This window comes from Meriones unguiculatus, chromosome 15, assembly GCF_030254825.1.
Source record: "Meriones unguiculatus strain TT.TT164.6M chromosome 15, Bangor_MerUng_6.1, whole genome shotgun sequence".
NCBI classification, from domain to species: Eukaryota; Metazoa; Chordata; class Mammalia; order Rodentia; family Muridae; genus Meriones; species Meriones unguiculatus.
Genome location: NC_083362.1, coordinates 55,372,073 through 55,392,308, shown reverse-complemented (window position 1 = coordinate 55,392,308; position 20,236 = coordinate 55,372,073). Strand labels below are relative to the sequence as shown.

General features: G+C 37.6%; 1 protein-coding gene across 5 annotated transcripts in view; it reads left to right on the top strand.

Annotated features, from left to right (window-relative positions):
* Erbb4 (erb-b2 receptor tyrosine kinase 4) overlaps positions 1–20,236 on the top strand; it is a 1,096,075-nt gene that overhangs the window by 781,952 nt on the left and 293,887 nt on the right. For all 5 annotated transcript variants that reach the window (XM_060368567.1, XM_060368566.1, XM_060368564.1 and 2 more), the window contains exons 8-12: positions 1,919–2,032; positions 2,595–2,721; positions 8,964–9,037; positions 9,970–10,060; positions 15,030–15,229. In XM_060368567.1, the coding sequence (XP_060224550.1) occupies positions 1,919–2,032; positions 2,595–2,721; positions 8,964–9,037; positions 9,970–10,060; positions 15,030–15,229 (606 nt within the window). The remainder of the gene's footprint in view (positions 1–1,918; positions 2,033–2,594; positions 2,722–8,963; positions 9,038–9,969; positions 10,061–15,029; positions 15,230–20,236) is intronic.

Below are 20,236 nucleotides of genomic sequence, written 5' to 3'. Positions count from 1 at the left end.
GCCTCCTTTTTGTCCAGTTTAAGCCACTTCATTGTTTTTCTACTGTAACGCTAAGACCACCTATAGACTTGGTTCACGGGGCTTAGGTTGCCGGACTAGCTGTCTTTGGAAACAAGGTCATTTAGCTTCTAAACGCAGGTCTCCACTCCCCAGTTCAGCCTTCTGAAATCTAGAAAAGTTTAACCTTTTGAAGAAAAGAAAGAAGAGGCACGGTTCAGTGCACCTTATAGAGAGCCCTATGTACATAGGCGTCCTATGTCAGATAACTTGCTATCCAAGACATTTTATATACATATTTGCCTCTACAGAATTGCACATGCTCCATGTATCAGGTACTGTTGTGTTGCTATGATTAAAATACCTAACAGAAACAACTGAAGAGGGAAGAGTTTAAAATATGTCTCCTGGTGTCAGGAATTTTAGTCCTCTTACAGCAGGGAAAGGATCAAATTCATGATAGTGGAGACCTTAGGCAAGAAAGAGCCAAGGCGGGTGTGATCTTCCAAAGCCTCTTGTTGATCATCTGCTTCCAACCCAGAGGACCTTTCTTCTAAAGGGTCCACAGCACAGCTGGAGGCTGGAGGTCTAGTGTCTAAAATATGATATTGTAGGGACCATTCTAGAATACTAATCCTACCATCCTTCTGCTTTGGATCCCCTGCATCTTCTCACAGAGCAAGGTCGCAAGTCACTCTTTTCTCCACACAAAGTGACTGGGATGCTGGTAACTTCCTAGGAAACGTGTACCTTGTATCTGACTTGACTTTTCCACTACCTTGTGTAAGGACCCTCCTTTAAGTCTCCGTGCCGCTGTGTTGACTCTGCTTGAGAGTATAAATTCAGCACTCCAGATAAAAACAGCATGCTGATGCTGGCCAAGCTGACCATAAATCAACCCTGACCCATAATCAAGTTCTGTCTCTTATCAAGTCCTGAAAGCATTTCAGAAGCTGTTTGTTAATCGGTATCCAATCCTGTCATAGACAGTAAGCCTTGAATTTTAAACCTAGAGGTGTCTGTTAGGTTTTTCTAGGTGGGACTTCATAGCTCCATATGGCATTTTCTTCCATTATGGGTGAAATATGAGTCACTTGCTTTATATGTCTCACGATGCAGAGTTACTAAGGACACATATCTTTTCTGCTTTTTTTATGTATTTATGCAGCCTCGTGTTTGGAATCTTTCATAGCATTGTGTATAGATCCAGAGCAGTACTCGGGAAGGTTGGTTACCTTCCAAACCAGACTGTTCTTGCAAGTATCGAGTTGTCCCTCTAGTTCCGAAAGCTCTAGATGCTGTAATTCTTAATTTCAAATAGAAAATCCTGGCACCTCACAGATTGCTGGTTCCCTTAACATGTCACCACCGCTGAGTAATAAGATGTTCATTGTCTAATTGCATACCATTGCTAAAGTGGTATCTTTCAAATTTCCATCATGTAACAGAAAGTTCTCCAATAAAACACAAAGTGCATTTGAAACATTTCCCCTCGGATCTGAAGTGCACACTCTTGAGCCGAGGCAGCTTAACTTAGGCTTCATTTGTGCTTGAAGTATTTTAGACTTCCAACTTGCCTAATGTCATGAAATGAAGTGGAACTATTGAGAAACACAAACTCAATGTAATGTAGCTTCCTAAGTCTATAAAAGAAATCGCTCTGTCTTGGGGGCAATTCAGAGTGTGGAGCAGTAGCCAAGCAGACACTCTTAGCACACACTGCTCTTACCGGGGAATGTGTGCGTTGGACACGCTGTTTCAGGTTGGGGTATGTAGAGATGACCTTGTTTTAGGAGAAGAGTCATAGACATTATCAATGATGCTATTTTCAAACCATAAACTATCTTCTTTCAAACTCAGTGGCTGAACATTAATTAACATTGTTGCTTATTTGACAATTTGCTTTTGTTTTTAAACTCAGACAACTTCGTGGTGGATTCCAGTTCTTGTGTGCGTGCCTGTCCCAGTTCCAAGATGGAAGTAGAAGAAAATGGGATTAAGATGTGCAAACCCTGCACCGATATTTGTCCCAAAGGTGAGTGATGCTACAGGATATTGGGTTATAACAGGGGCCTCTAGCAAAGGCTTCCCTGCACATTTTATTTTTGTTGTTGTTTCTGATTTGGGTTATCTGGGACAGGGTTTTTCCGTGTAGCCCTGGCTGTTCTAGAGTTGCCCTGTAGACCAGGCTGGTCTTGAACTTGATAAGGGAGTGGGGTAGATACTATTGAATTTGCTAAGCATATATAAGGTTACATAGTGCCAAAGCAGGAAAAAAAGTAATACAATGGCTGGTACATGCTTTTCAATTTTCAGCACTCCTTTCATCTTAGCACTCCAGAAGCACAGGCTGGCAGATCTGAGTTCAGCCTGGTCAGCCTGGGACAGGCAGAGTTACATGGAGACATCCTGTTTCGAAAATCAGAAAGGAAAAAAAAAAAAAACAAAAAAACAAAAAAACAAATAACTTTTTTAGAAAAAAAATTGATAAGTTTAAGATCTAAAATAACAGATATTATTTTATCATGGGAAAATGTAGTGATTTATTAGCCAAGAATATATTTCCCAACTCTTCACTCTAAATCTTACCTCTCTAGCCTGTGATGGCATCGGCACGGGATCGTTGATGTCAGCGCAGACTGTGGATTCCAGTAACATTGACAAATTCATAAACTGCACGAAGATCAACGGGAACCTCATCTTCCTTGTCACCGGGATTCATGGGTCAGTATTCAAGCTGGCACAGCACTGTTCTGCGGAGAGCAGGTGCCCTTTGCTTTGCACGCTTGCATTGCAGATGCGCCTAGACCTGGAAGAATTTTACCTTTCTTTCACAGCCTTTCCGGCAAAAGTAATGCACAGCCCTCCAGCAGGGTTGGGGTCACATCTGCCTTTGGAGTTTGGTTATTATTTTGGTAGGAGAATGCAAATTTGTAATTCAGCTTGAATGTACTTTCAGGATGATTCTCCTAAAATCCACAGTCTCGGAAAGCCCAGGTCTTAGCCTCTTTGAAGGAAACAATACTAACCCATAAAGTAAGAAATGCCATTTGAATTTGCAAAGAATTAGTTCAAAACAACATATATTTAAAAACAAAAATCCTTAACATGGAACAAGTCAAAGAAACTTGGCACGAAAGTAAGTTGAAATTATCCCGATCTGCTTTTAAAAATTCACTTTGTTCTGATGGATTCTTCTCTCTCTCTTTCCCTGATATGGGGAAATTAGCACTACTATAAAGTGTATTTTATTTTGGTAATAAAAACTGTTACATTATCTGGGGTCCTTCATTACAGAACCGCCTGCTGGCTTTAACCGGGAAAATAACCAAGTTTGTATTCTTTGTGTAATAAAAATGTCAATAGCTATACTTTGTATTTTATCTATTTGTCTATATTACTACTTAATTTCTAAATATTAGTGCTACAGGCTACAAATAAAGACTATCTCTCACATATTTTAATTCAAACTCTTACACTGAACATATATCACATTGTTTCTGGAAGCAAAAATAGCTTAATACATTATGAATAAATATTTCCAAATAAGAACAGCATGAACAATGGGACAAAGTGTTTATCTTCATTCAGACAAATTATTATTTATGTTCTTGCATACAAAACCTCTATTAAAAATGCAGTTTTTTTAATATGGCCTTGTGTCACAGCCTGTAAAAGTATACATGTATCTTTTGTGCAGTGAGTTATTTTTAGCCAAACCAGTGCTTTTCTTAAAAGTAAGATTCCTAGCTTTCATTTAAACACTTGGTGATTTTTCCGCCTATATTCATATATGACAGTGGTGTGTTGAGTATCCCTCACCACTGTGATAAAATTCCCACAGCATCTGCATTATTGATTGTTGACCTAGCATCTTTCTCCCAATGGGTGGGATATTTGGGCCAATATTACATATATGTTATATATATGTGTGTGTATGTGTGTACCTGACACCCAGAGAGTGATATATGTATATGTTAATTAATTTTTTTAAAAAACATCGCTATGATAAAAAGTAAAGCCACCTGAGAATCCAAGAAATAAGATGGAACCAATTGACCCCCATTGCTTCCTTTCACATGGGCATTGCAGTAGTTATTTTTCTTTTTTCTGTAACAAAATACTGTGACAAGAGCAATTTAAGAGAGGAAAGATAATGCCGGTTGACAGTTTCAAGTTACATCTAACATGGCAAGGATTTCATGGCAGCAGAACCGTGAGACAGCAGGTCACTTTGCATGTGTGACTCGTTCTTGCCTTTTTATTCAACCCACAACTACAGCCTCAAAAGCAGTGCTGTCCACTCTCCAAGTTGTTCTTCCCCCTAAAATAACCCAATCATGACACTCACTCACAGGTATACCCAGAGACTAAGCTAACGTAGATTATCTCTCACAGGTATGCTCAGAGTTATCTCCTAGATGATTCCAGATCCTCTATAATTGTTGATGATAATGACTGTCACAGAAATTATAAATGTAGTAGCTTCAAGCCTTCAGTATCTGGTGCAATTTGAAAATGTATTCTTATGAATTGCTTTAGAGAAATGGCTTTGGACATTATCAGGTCTAAGATCATATATTCATGTGTGTGTATACGTGAGTGTGTTTATCAAGCATTTGGCATCTTTTAAAATTCAAAATAAAATCTAGAAATAATGTGCCTGTTAAATACATAAATTTGAAAAATCACTGTAATTTCTAGTTATTATTAAAACAAACACAAGAAAATAGTCCAGTGTGATAAAAGTATTGATAGGAAAATCCTCAACTTCTACTCAGAATAAAAATTTGGATTTATGAGAGATAATGCTAGAAATCATTCTGAATAAGAAGTGCAGGAAAATAAAGGTCATGTAAATAGCTGGAAACTGAAATAGAAAATAAACAGACATATCGCACACACAGCAGCGGTAACTAAGTTTCTTTGGTACTGGAAAAGCATGGCTGGGGAAGTGCATACCCAGTGACTCAGCATAAAGTTAGCACACCTGAGTGTCTCTCTGGTCATGCTTTTATTAAAAAATTGTAGGGAATAAAGAGAAATCCTTTGCTTTAAGGTGATTTTAAAGTCACAGCCATGGGGTTATTATTAAAAGCCTAATTACTGTTACAATTAAAACACTACTGTAAGTGTCCTAATTCCCATTTAATGAAGTGATACTACCACCATTGAGAACCACTTGGTGGGGGGGAACTATTTTAGTAGAATAATAATAAAAAGTGACCTTCCTATGGTCAAAATCCTTCTACATAATGTCTGGGAGATAATTTTTTTTAAAAATAATGATTGAATGACACTTAGAATTGTTATTTTAGTCTTTTTTATCGCAGAAGAATATCAGGGAAGTCATACTACTTATGAGAATTTTACGTTTTCGTCTCTGCTCCAGAGTGAGATAATAGTCAACAGATAATTACAAAATAAATAGAAACAATTAAGCCATATGATCAAATGTGTTGTGCAATAGGAACCTCGTACAAACTATGAAATTCCCCATTCTTTAAGGACTATAATATCATTAATTCATTCAGGTGAAAAGAAATATACTTGAAAAATCAACATGGACTAGAAGTCTGAGGGGAAAGCCTCGTCTTTAAAATGAACCCAAGAAAAGATGAAAGAGGCAGAATATGTAGGTGACCTGATCCAGCTATCACGGAGTTTGAACCACAGCTATGTGATGGATGATGGGAACGGAGCTTGGTGGATTCTCTTTCATGTCAAACACTTACTTTCCTTCAGTGAAAAGCTGGGAAATGGATTGAGAGTATACAGCTCTTCTGGTTGTTTTGCTTTTAAATTTTAAAAATCAAAAAGTATTTTGATTTGTTTAGCCCCACACCAACAAAATCTTAATAAATGGTACAGAACAAAAGGAAAGAGGAGGGGTAAGTAGGGCAGAGGGGAAAAACAGGCACTAAGGGCAGGTAAAGAAGAGAGCGAAAGGAAACCTTGATGACTATATTTAGTTTATAGCTCAGAATAGTTACAATAAATATTACTTTATGGTCTAACTATAGTCTTTTCTAGACTATCTTTGAAAGCAAATAAAGGCAAAATTTCATTTCAGAGAAAGCATGCTTCTTAGTTCAGATGATTGTCTGTCCTTCATCATAATGCTGAAACCTGAAATACCTGAAGTTGGAATCAATACTGTTGTGTGTCAAGGAAAATATATATGACATTTTGCAAGACAAATATAAGTGAAATATGATATATCCTCCATTCTGTCTCATGCCAGCATGAGCCATATATTCTGAAGCCCTTCCTATTCATTTTCATTAAACTATGACAATAAAGTCAATTCAGTAGATCTAAGGCATCTTACATATGTATAAAAATAGGGATGGTGGTTTATTCAGTCTGTGTGCATATGTGAGGATAGAGAAATGAAGATAGAGAAAGGCACAGTAGATTTTAAAAGTGACTACTATAGAAATTATAAACATCAAACCTCTGGTAAACAAAATGTTTTATCACTTTCATTGCCATCACTCTCAACATTCTTATAGTGACTTTTAGTAGGACACTACTATTCATTAACACAGTTATTTAATAATGAGGGCAAAAGTCATAATTAAATGATATTTTATGCAAAAAGACATTTCTTTCAGAAAATATAGTCTTGACAATTTGTCAATTAAAAATTTTAAAAGTTGTAAAGAAATATGATTAACATGTTCAAACAGTGACATAATAGTGTCTTTTCCATGAATGGAAATTCAACTTGTTTCCTTAATTTGAAAGACTCTACCCAGCAAGGTATCAAAGCAGATGCTGAGACTCATAGCTAAACTTTGGTCAGAGCACAGGGAATCTTATGAAAGAAGTGGGAGATACAAAGACATGGAGGAGACAGGAACCAAAAAATCTGGACACAGGGGTCTTTTCTGAGACTCATGTTCCAAACAAGGACTATTCATGGAGATAACCTAGAACCCCTGCACAAATGTAGCCCACAGCAGCTCAGTGTCCAAGTGGGTTCCATAGTAATGGGAACAGGGACTGTCTTTGACATAAAATCAGTGGCTGGCTCTTTGATCTCCTCCCCCTAATGGGGGGTGCAGGTTTACTAAGCCACAGAGGAAGACAATGCAGCCAGTTCTGATGATACTTGATAGGTTAGGGTCAGATGGAATGGGAGGAGGACCTCCCCTATCAGTGGACTTGGAGAAAGGCATAGGAGGAGATGAGGGAGGGAGGATGGTATTGGAGGGAGGGGCCTACAGCTGGGATACAAAGTGAATAAATTTTCATTAATAAAAAATAAATAAATGAGTAAATAAGAATGAACAGTACAGGCATGCAATGTGTCTAGGTTTATCAAGAGGAATAGTCTTCAAATTCTTTGTCTTGACATTGTTCATGTACATGTTCTTACAGAGACAAGCTGCTCATAAGCATGTTGGCATTGTGTCTCAGAAAAGGGCTGTTTTTCCATACAGGTCACCATAATGGCCGATAGAAGTCACACCTAGCTTTCATAAGATACCTTTCTTTTAAGGAAATTGTTATTATTTTCTTTCTTTCTGTGCTGCAAGTTGTTTTGGATCACCACAGACATGGGGATTATAATCTTCTCTTGCATGGTTCTATGTTTAGGTAGAAAAGAAATTTTAAGGTACTGTAGATCTCCAGTGGCTTTATGATAGAACTGCCTACAAGTGCTCTGAAGTTGAAAAGGAGAATTCTCTCCACTTAATTTAAGGGAATCTTGAATCTCTGAAATTAAGTATACAAAATTTCTGTGGTTTATTTGAGTTCATGTTAGGAACCCCGAATCCCTTTCATCCCTTGCTACCTAAAATTTTTTAGTCATGACCTGGGCTAACCCCATTATTGTGGACATTGATGAGGGAGTATATGTGAGAGAAAGAATTTAAATTTGATAACTTTACTTTTAAGCTTTAAGCTTTTAAGAGACATTCATCTAACACGGGGAATATTCTGGAACAATAGTTTATTTTTTTGAGTCATGGGGGGGAAATGTGCTTGTAGTTTCTCAGTCTCAGCGAATATCTAGTGTCAGAGCTTTCTACAGCAATGCACATTGAACTAGTAGTGTATTGCATTGATTGCATTTCTTGGTTTGAAATGTAATTTAATCAAGCAAAGCCTTTTTTTAAAAGGATGAAATGGTCCAGAGCGTGGGGTAAGATGCTGATGACATGTGTTCAGAAAGCCAGTGTCCGGTAACCTGGAATTCACACTTGCTGAAAGTAGTGATCTTTCAAAGATGCTTCTTTCAGCCAATGTAGACTCCACTTCCATCAGCTATCATACATACATCTTGGGTTGTTGGGATATTGTAAATTATCTTGGTTGATAACCATATTAAGATTGTATTCAAAGAAATTACTGTTTTCTAGTGTTTGCCCTACACAAAACAAAGTTCTCACAAATGGTTACAAAGGATATATGTTCACAGGAAAAATTAAACTCTTTTAATTTCTGTACAATTCTACAAAAGCCCAAATTCATTCTTCCTAGATTGCACAGAAGGGTAAAAAGTGCATAGAATTTCTCGTTTCCATGAAGATATGAAATCTACAGACATCGCATAGAGCCTTTTAAAGTAATAAAGCATTTAATAAATGGGGTATGTCCTTCAAATTACTGAAAGTATTACTTTAATTACTGAGATAGTTTTGTACAGTTTGGGGCTTACTATTCAAGTGTGTAATTATCTTGCTTGGCTAATATTTACCTAAAATATTTTTGTAAGATGAAAACTGAAAATAATCTATCAGCTTTTTTAAAATGAGAACTCTAGAAAATATCAGACATGAATTTCAAAGCATTTTAATAGGGAAATGGTACTTTAGAAATACTCAAATTTTATGTTTTATATTGAGAAATTTGTTATTTTTAAAATAATATGTATTACTTGTATGAAAGCAAATATTTTCTGTGTTATAAAATAATCAGTTTAAATTTGGCTGCATCTCTTCTTGATTTTCTAGGGACCCTTACAATGCAATTGATGCCATAGACCCAGAGAAACTGAATGTCTTTCGGACAGTCAGAGAAATAACAGGTACTCTTAATACATATATATATTATATTCATATTTATAAATATATATTTATATGTATATAAATATATATATAAATTTATACAGTCATAAGCTATATGACATGACATTTCCTTAAAATAGTTACATGATATTTATAATAACCATAACTTTTTAAGAGGGGTTCTAGTTTGTAAAAACTCACATGATTTTGAACACTCTTTAGCTTTTGCATTTTGAAGCCAATAGAATTACAGAAATAAACTTTGAAATATTGTTGTTGTTATTATGTTTTCCAATATAGAAACATAGATGACTCTTGGACACTTGTTTTGCAATTGACTTTCAAATAAGAATTACAGTTTTGTGTGGAAAACAGCACTCATTTAACATGATGTTTTTGAACATTTACTATTTTTAACATTTTCATGCTAACTCTATGGCTTCATAAATATGGATAAGACTTGGATTTAATAGCAGAGAAAATAAAACCTGATGAGAATGGTTAGGGCTCAAACAAATATCTTAGATCTCTAGGTAGATTCAGATGACATAGTATGTAAATAAATGGTGAAGGAATTCACCAAAACAACTTTATTTTTATCATTAACTGGATAAAAATTCTATGTATATGTGTCTACCACAATAAAGTAATTTATTTCAATATTTCATAGGTATACTTTCATGATTCAATGAGTCTTAGAAATAGGATTCCTGGTGCTACACTTTGATATCAATTATTAACTTACTGTTTACTCCAGATACTCATAGAATGATATTTAATTTTAAAAGAATAAACACATGATGGAAATTTCAAAAAATAGTTTTCATTTCAAATTTCAAAAAAGTTGCATTTTTCTTACTTCCCACCTTTTAATCTATCATGTTTGGATAATAATTAACATCGTCATTGAAAAATAATATCATGGAATATTTTACCTTCTTACTCCCTCTAGGTTTCCTAAACATACAGTCTTGGCCCCCAAATATGACAGATTTCAGTGTTTTCTCTAACCTTGTCACCATTGGAGGAAGAGTCCTCTACAGGTAGGTGACTGTGTTCATTGCTGTCAACTGCACAAATACAAGGAAGAATATCACAAGTTCTTTAATGTCAAAGTCATCAGTCTCACTCACTCACTGATTAATTTCAAAGATTAGCCTCCTGAAGTAAAACCTAGTATGAGCTGAAACACATAGAATTCGTAGTTTTACGGGCAAGAACTTTTTGTGTGGGCTGGCATTAATATTTTTCAGGTATGAGGTGTGTGATATGACCTGTAAAATTGAGCCTTACTTTTAATTTATGTTATTAAAAAAGACAGATGAAGAAGACTCGATTGTGTGGGGAAAAAATGCTTTCGAACCCAGAGGCTTCAGTTTTATGTCTGATGCCACTGTTTGTGAGATACATCCTATGTTGGTATTACTGGAATAGGCTCCGTATCTTTAGTTTTGAATAATAAACGGAGAGGTCAGAATTATATTGTCAGCAAATATTAATGTCAGTATATTAAATATCTTATATAAAATATACATGATAAGATGAGTCACTACTTTTTTGAAGATTTCTTTAAAGTTGTGTAGGTTAAAGTTTACTATTTTAAAAACAAACAAACCGAGCAAGCAAGCAAAACACAGATACAGGTCTAAGTTTTGAAAAGTAGTGCAATGGTCAATAAATGCGTGAAAAAAAAAATGCTCACCTCGCAGAGCCTGGAGCAGCGCTGGGCCCGGTCCAGGGAGCAGCTAGTGGGTCCCCTGTTGTGTGTGACAGATCAAAGAGGAGGTTCCCCTGAGAAAATATTGACAGGCCTCCTGTCTCCTAGCTGCCTAGAGACGGTTACCTTTGGATGCTGGAAGCTACAACCCCAGGACTGATCATACTCACTGACCTTTGCTGGCATAGCTTGTTAGACCTAGCTGTGCTGACTGGAAAACCAGCCACAGGACTGAGGGCAGCCAGCATGGAAGAAGAGCAGAGGTTCCCAGGGGCTTCCCGGGACTTGCTGCTGATTGGCCCTGCTCTCCATTCTCCTAGGCAGGGTGCCAGGAACCTGGAACTTTGTTATCTGGTTAATTAGCTTCAGACTCTGGACTGAGGCCTGCCAGGTCTTCGGTCTACTTCCCACAGGCTGTGGACCCTGACTCTAAGAGGAAGGCAAGGTGCCAGCGGGACAGTTGAGGTGTCAGTCCTTCCTGGGGGACAACTTCAGGCAACCTCCCTTCCCCCACCCCATCTCCTGTCTCCCATATACTCCTTCCACTTTCCTCCCTGCCAGGACTCCCACCTCAGCCTTGCCAAAGAAAGAAGGCACCAAGTCTTAGGAAGGGGATACCCCCAAAGGTGCCATTCCGGCCAGCTGCCCCACCCTTCAGGCCTGTCCTGGATGCCCAAATGGTGGTACCTTAAACAGCCCTGTGGGCAGACATCCACCATCACGGTTGAGCACCTGGATCTGCTAGCAGAGATGTCCAGAATAGGCAGGCTGAACACTCAGGAGCGGCTAAAGCATGCCCAAAAGAGACGTGCCCAGCATGAGCCTGAGAAAGAAACCCATTGCAAGGAGGGCCATGGGGAGCAACCAATGAAGGAGGTGGCTGGCCTCAGGCCTTGAAAGCATGTCCTCTTCTCCCAGCCTTGCTCTTCTGGAGGCTGCTGACCCAAAAGACTTGGAGGAAGTCTGCCAGTTACTTATCAGTGGGTTAACTCCAACCTGGCCAACGATGATGGCCTGATTGCACCGCACCAGTACCACACTGATGACTTCCGAGAGATGTCACAGCAGCTCCTGGAGGCTGGGCCTGACATCCACGCTCGAGACGGCGCGTGCTGGACACCTCTGCGAGCTGCAGCTACCCGTGGTCGTCTGCCTCTGCTGGAACTCCTCTTTTCATGTGGCACAGATCTCCCGGCAGGCAAGACTGGTGGGAACATGCCCTACGACCCGTGTGAGGATGAGCAGACACCCGATTGCCTGGAGACTGCCATGGCCCATCACGGTATCACCCGGGACAGCACTGAAGAGGCCCAAGCAGTGCCAGAGCTGTGCACGCTGAATGAGCCCCAGAACCCGCTGCTTGCTGGGGCCAACCTCAATGATCCTTTGGACCATTCTGCTGCACATCGCCACTGCTAATGGGTTCAGTGAGGTGGCTACCCTGCTACTGGAGGACGGTGCCAGCCTGCAATGTGTCCGGCTCATTTGTCTCACCACCTGAATCGCAAGGAACATGCCCAAGAGGTCATCCTGCGGCCACGGCCGACAGTACCAGTCCAGAACCTCTAGCGGATGAGGACAGGCAGACACGTGCTAAGTAAGCTCTGGCTGCGGCCCTCAGAGGAAGACAGCCCTGAGGTGGGCCCTCGCCCAGGACAAGGCCCATCACAAGCTAGCAGATCTGAAAGCTGCAAAGCTTCACCGGCTTTGAGCCTGGCCTGTGTGTTCACTCTAAGACCTATCTGCCTGACCGTGCCTTCGGCACAACGTGCTCAAACTCACTGCCCTCACCCCCGGCAGGAGGCTCCTGTGGAGAAGAGGCCATGCTGCAGCTTACTCATGTGAAATGTGATTCCTCAACACGGCACAGTTCAAACTCATAGCCAACCAGAGGTTTCCTCATGACCGCTGGCCTCTTGGCCCACTCCAACACATACCCCAGCGCTGCTGAGGACCCGGCACAGAGCTCTGTGCTCCCTCCCAGCCCAGAAAACGGGGCCACGTTTCTCAGAGCTGTATCTACAGGCCTCAGGCCGCAGTCTGCTTATTCTGTGACTCTTGATAAAGGCTGTTTGCTGCTGGGGCAGAGGAAGGGGAGGATGTTCAACATCCTTATCTAAAAAATGAAAACGAGAAAAAAATGACAGTGCCATTACTGCGGTCAGAATACAGGTCGTTGAGAAAGCAAAAGATAACAAATGCTAAAAAGGATGCAGGAGAGCAGGCACAGTTAGTGGAAATGTATAATAGAATATGAATAAGAGGAATTATTTTAAGGGTTCCACTGCCATCAGAATAGTACCACTGTATAATCAAGCTATACATTTCTTAAGTATATACCCCAAATTAGCATAAAACAGAAATGCCTTCATATCTATATTTATCACAACACTACTCACAACAGCCAAGCTGAGGAATTGCTTCGCCTGTCAATAAATGGATGGCTAAATAAAATGTATATAATGACAGTATTGTTTGACTTCCAAGTGTGGATAGAGTACAACTTACAGGACACCAATTCTAGACAATTAATGGCTAGTGGAGAGAGGAAGAATAAGTCTTCTCCAGAGATGAGCCACTGACAGCTCACGAAGTTCCACATGCTTAAACAAAAACACATGCATATGAACAGCACTAAAAAGCCTAGGAAGATTATATATATATATATGTATGTATATATATATATTTGTGTACATAAAATAATAATAATTAAAGAAAAATCCATACTTTGATAGGGTATGGGAGACATCAAGAAATTGAGAGTGTGAAGGTTGGAGTGGAAATTATGTAAATATGGTGCTTATATATGAAATTATCTAAAACAAATAATAAAACAAATGTATAAATTGTGTAAAGACCACACACTGAAGTAGAATTCTAACATCTGAACAAATAAGCATCATGTCATTTGCAGGAAATCCATGGTACCAGGGATTATGTAAAAGAAAATAAACTGTACTCCAGAAGGCATACATATATTTTCTGTAATACGGAATATAAACATAGATAGAAAAATAGAGAAACACACACACACACACACAGAGATGATAATAGATAGATATGACATGACAAGTTGCCATGTCATAAAATAAACCATTTAAAGAAAAGAGATAGACCAGTGAGTGTGGAAGCAAAATAAGAGAAAACAAAATGAGGAAAAATAATAAAATTTTATGTGTATGAGAATGCCACAGTGAAACCGATAAACATGTCACTTAAAGAGTAAAAGTACAATAACTTAATAAAAAGGATAATTAGGATGTAAATTTATCCAAGTGCTATATGCAAAGAAGTTTTACTATCTGTTGAAAAAAAATAGTAATTACTAAGGCATTATTAGGAGAGAGTAGTCAACAATTCAAGGTGTGTGAAAAGGAAGGAAAAAAAAGAATTACATGTTCATATTCATGATTTAACATCTTTATGTTTCTAAGAACAGTTCTAACTTTAAAGCAAAATGCATTTAAAATTGTTAGTTAAAAATAAAGCTGGTATCTACCAAAAAAAGATTAATGTCCTTAAGTTGAATGAGATACTGGAAAATGGAAAGTGTAATTTAAATCAAATAAAATAATACCCCAAAAAAGGAGACCACAAAATGCTGACTATGTTGCTAGAAAAGTAATCTTTAAAAGACCATTATTTTGTCTTGAGTTGATTACATTTTAGAATTTTTCCCAGCTATCTGAACTTTATTTTAAACTTTTTAAAAATTTATTCTTTATTTTAAATATTTTTTCAGTCTTAGCATTTCTTAACCATTTAATCATATTCTATAACTGGTGTAGTTTTTTTATTTCTGATATATATAAATTAAATCCTGGAAAGCTACAATAATTCTCTGTAACATTTACCCTAAAAAGACTGTTTTACATAGTCATAATAAAATTAATGTGTTATAGTAGGTATTATAAATATGTATCATATTTATAATATTTATTCCTTTTATAAGACTTTATTTTTGAGGAACATAAAATTTAAGCTAAGAAGAGAAGTCAGTAAGTAGCATTTCAGTGGTAAATATATATATATATATATATATATATGTGTGTGTGTGTGTGTGTGTGTGTGGTCAGTGTTAACAATTATAAGTAATGGGCATTGCTCTTTAGGAAATTAAACAATTATTTTATATATAGTATGCACAGATAGAATGATTAATCTGAGCACAGATTTGCCCATCATGTTTATGGTCCACCATTTTTATTTCTGTTGTGGGATGCTATGTACTTATTGAACTTTGCAGTATATTTCATGAATTATTCATTGTCCATTTGCCTCTCTCTCCTTTTCAGTGGTCTCTCGTTGCTTATTCTCAAACAACAAGGCATCACTTCCCTGCAGTTCCAGTCACTGAAGGAGATCAGTGCAGGCAACATCTACATTACTGACAACAGTAACCTGTGTTATTATCATACCATTAACTGGACGACGCTCTTCAGCACCATTAACCAGAGAATAGTGATCCGAGATAACAGAAGAGCTGAGAACTGTAGTAAGTACTCTTCCCGTAACTTAGAGCTTGTCCTCCAGTTCTCGCATATTGAGCTAGGTACTGGAAAATGGCATCAGAATCTCTTCTCTTTAAACAAACAGCAGATAAGAAGTGGTATAATCATCCCCCCCAAAAAAGGGGGGGCATAAAATAGTCAGGGATGGTAATGTTTATAGCATATTGTCTGTCTTCACATCCTGGCCAATGTCAGGAAACCTCATCTGGAGATTTAGATTTCCATAGATCTGATAGAAACGGGGCATTAAAAAAGCTTAATGAGCTTCACGGGTAATTCTATGGCTCTTGCTATGCCATTTGGGGACATAAGAAGTCTGAAAGGTGTTTTGAGAAGTGGGGAAATGCAGTCCAGAAGTCTGCTGTTTTAGAAAAAAGTTAATTTTATAAATGTATACCTAAATATATACACATATATATAATTTTCTGATTTTCAGTTTTTCTTGATCCTTTTGCTCCATTTCATCACTTCATTGTTGAATAAAAGAAAGTTTTCATAGGCAGACTTGTACATGATTCCCAATTAATACATGCTGCAGTGACTCATACCTAAATCTTTCCTGTGTCTCCGGTGAGGTCTATTTTCTTATACCTCCTGAACCAATCCTATTCCTATAGCTAACTTATTTATGATAACTATTACATGCAAAGACTAGGGATTTAAAGAATTTACTTTCAAATGTTTTATTGGAGTCGTCGTGAGAAAAGTTGGGTCTTTATAAAAGGTATATTCCCAGGATGGTTTCTTATTTATTTCACCTCACCGTCAGAACAATCAATAGAGTATACATAAATAATGAAGAAGTTCATTCGTTCGTGAGAACAGATAAAGATCAGGGGACGTGTTCAAATTAGAGTCTTAGGAGGCCCATCTAATTTACATGTACAGGATGGATTGGTTGGTGGATTAAGTTCATATCTCCATCTGGTTTCAGCAACAGTCTAAAACATCCTAGCTGGCAGCTCTCATAAAGCAGAACTTACGAGAAATACGCTTATACTTTGGCTGCTTTTGTCCCTCAAAGATTTTTTTTGGAAAAAGGAGAAATGTATAGGAGGAGCAAGTTCTGGCTATCGGTGAACAGCCGCTTCTACACATTGTGCTTCGCCACATGAAATCAGGAAACAGATCTAATCGTGTATCAATCCATGCAAGGCTGTTTTGCACGACTCTCACTTCTGTGCACACTGGATTATTTTACTTTGTTTTACTCACTGTGAATTCTTGACTGATAATAGTGGTTTTGCTTCCTGTCTTACTGGAAACTCTTCTCTTCACGCGCGCGCGCGCGCGCGCGCGTGTGTGTGTGTGTGTGTGTGTGTGTGTATCCATGCCACACAGCATAAGATTTACGGAACTAAAAATAGAGTCTTTAATACGAGTTTGCAAACGATTTTCTCATGTATAGCTACACTCTATGTCTTTCATTTCATTCATTCAAAGTGAAGCCATTTCACCACCTCTCATAAATAATTGTTTGGTAATAACATATTGGAAAATATGAAAAAATTCAGATATAACCTGTATTCTTTGACAGAGTGAACTTGAAATTCCTGAAAACATTCATGTTTTCTGTATCATTTTTATAGCTGAACACATAAAGGCAAATTCAAGAAAAATGAATATGTAATAAAGCAAAGTCTGAGATAAACTGTACACTGTTTTTCTATCCTTCTAAGACTTACACACTTTTGTAGCAAGCAAAAGGAAGCACAACACAAGAAAGCAGTGTTGGTAATTCACTGAACATCTAAGCTTTCAAGTTTCCAGTATTGTGCACATTTCACATTACACTGTTTGACTCTTTCTGAGCCATAAGTGTATTGCTTCCTCTACACTTACTTTTGATTTTTTAGTTTGTGGAAGAAAGGGTGTAGTTAAAAAAAAATAGTTTTGTCATGGCCCAATGCCAAACAACAATACCAGTTTTTATCTCTAGCAGATTCAAATAAATGCTTTTTTTTACATTAAATCTACCAAAATTACCCTCAAACATTGCATCTGCAGAAACAGCAGATGTATACATTATCCTGAAAATGTGGGACCGCTGTGAACATGACCTCAGAATTTACTCTGCTGGAGTTTACAGTGAGTGTGTGTGTGGGGAAGCCCTGTGATTAAACCCTCAGTATGTTCTACAACTGAGAAGTCCAAGTATTTCCCTACTTTTGAAGGAACTGTATTTTTAGATGTCTATTTTTTGTGTCTGTACATGTACAGGATCTTTATGGTGTGTATATACATATATTTGCTACAACACAGAAGTGCGGACAGAGACAGCATTCATGTCCATATCCATAGGAACTGTCAACACGTACTCAGAGACATGCATACCACACATGCATGCTTCTAGATCCATGCACAACGACTGCTCCCACATAGTCACCATAAGCCCTTGGGTCTAAATCTGGGATGACTGTCAACTTAAAACACATTACTTCTAAACAGATGACAAGCTCAAAATGATTTTTAAAAACACAAGAAGATGAAAACCTCAACTCACCTCATCCAAAAAGGGTGAGAGTGGCTTGAGTAAACTTCTCCTTTTCAATCAAGAATTTCAAAGCAGGCATGATGGTTTGAAGAGAATGCAACTGAGGAACAACTGTGGGACATGAAAGACTGTGTCACTTTCTGGTTCCTTCTCCCAGTGGTGATGGTCCTCACAAATGACATTTCTATGTGGGAGAGGCTCTTGTGGACTGTCTGTAAGCCTTTTGAAGTTTCTTAAAAGACACAAAGAAATTCTTATCTATAATCAGCGTAGAGATAAATATTATACCAACCCTCCAAGCCGAGGTTATATTTGAGCTCACACATTCCCATGTCTTAAAAACGACTATACATGTGTATTTAGAATATTTAGGCAAAAATTCATGATTGGTTTATCAGACTGGAAACATCTTTTCTAAATTACAACCTTACATCTTTTATTATTAAATATGCAAGGCACTGATGCATTGATAGAGAATGGTTTTTGTTGTTGTTGTTGTTGTTGTTGTTGTTGTTTTGATTTTTGCTTAGTTGGGCTTTCTCTTTCTTTGATAAAACACCAAGACCAAAGGCAACTTGGGGAGAAAAGTATTTATTTGGTTTTCATATCCAGAATAAGCCACAGAGGAGTGTAAGTTACTGGCGTGTTCCTCATAGCTTGCTCAGCCCACTTTCCAATAGAGCCCATGTCCACTATCCCAGGGTGGTACCACTCGCGATGGACAGGGCACTCTTACATCAATTACTATTTTAAACACTGCCCTACAGGCTTGTTTGCTTACAGCTCCAACTTCTGAAAGCATTATCTTAACTGAGGTTCCCTCATCCCAAATGTTTATAGCTTGTATCAAGCTGACATAAATTAGTTAGCACAGTGTATAGAGCATACGCATGTGTTGACGTGCCTTAATGTATGATGCGATACTGTACTATAACTTACCATGTTTGTGTCTGTGTGTTATCAGTATCCTCTGTGCTGTTGTGTGGATGTCTACCTTAATCTTTTGAAGATCCACAGTAATATAAGAAATTATTTTTTTTTTACTTTTTGTATTTGTAATGTTGTTGCTGACGATAGTTATTCTAAGCCATGAAGCAGTTTACATCATGAAATTATTTCTTTATCCTAGTCACAAGTACAATTTTGTGTGTGTGTGTATGTGTAGATAATGCACAGAAATAGTTTCTTACACATTCCGCTATCATCTCAAAAAGTCCCTCTACTGAACACTGTGCAATAGCAACACTTCTCACCACTCCTTATAGCAAGGACACCCATGGTTTCAAATGCCAGTGGTCACACTTGCTTAGTCCATATTTTGTGTTACTACAGCAGTAGATAGATAGATAGATAGATAGATAGATAGATACATACATACATACATACATACATACATACATATACATACGTAGATACATTGATAAAAAAGACCAACGGTGGATACTTTATAATGTAAATAGGTTTGTTCAGTTCATATTCTTGGAGATTAAAGTCATAGAATAGGTGTATTAGCCAGGGTTCTCTAGAGCAAGGGAATTAATAGAATAAATCTACATATATTGAAGGGGATTTTATTACAACGAATTACATTCTGCGGTCCAGCCAGTTCCACAATTGTTGTCCTCCACTAGAAAAGGCAGGACTCCTATATTTGTCTGGTTCATGAGACTGAATGTCTCACCTGGTCTTCAGTATACACTGGAATCCTGAAAAAGTGGCATCTAGCACCAGTGAAGAAAGGCTTTAGCAGTGGGATAAATAAACATGCCAGTGATGATGAAGACAAGCCTTTACATGCTACTTGAAATCTTTTTTTCAGCAGCCTTTAATATTCTTTCTTCGCTCTATATGCTTAATGTTTTGATTATTATGTGCTGAGGGGATTTTCTCTTCTGATTTATTTTATTTGGTGTTCTGTATGCTTCTTTTAACTTTAGAGGAATCTCATTCCTTAGGTTAGGGAAATTTTCTCCTACAATTTTGTTGAAAATATTTTCTGAGCCATTCTTTTGGGTTTCTTATACTTCCTTTATTCCTGTTAATCCTATGTTTGATCTTCTCTTAGTGTCCCAGATTTCCTGTTGTTTTGCACCAGGAAAATTTTAGATTTATCTTTTCATTTGAATGAGGAATCTGTTTCTCCTTTCATCTTCCATTCCTAAGATTCTACCTTCCATATTTTTGCTATTCTGTTTGTGAGGGTTGCCTCTTTGGTTCCTGTTCAAGTTTCTAATTTTTTTGTTTTTGTATTTCCCTCCATTTATTGATTTTATTTCCATTTTCAGGTCTTGATCTCTTCTATTCATTTCCTTTTACTCTTTGTGTTTTTCCTGGATTTCTCTAATGGATTTATTTATTGCCTTTGAAGGACCTCTACCATATCAATAAAGTCTATTGAAGTCTATTTCTTATGCTTCAGCTGTCTTGACATGCTCAAGGTCTAGTGCAATAAAGTTGCTGAGCTCTAATGGAAGCATTTTGTCATGACTATTATTGA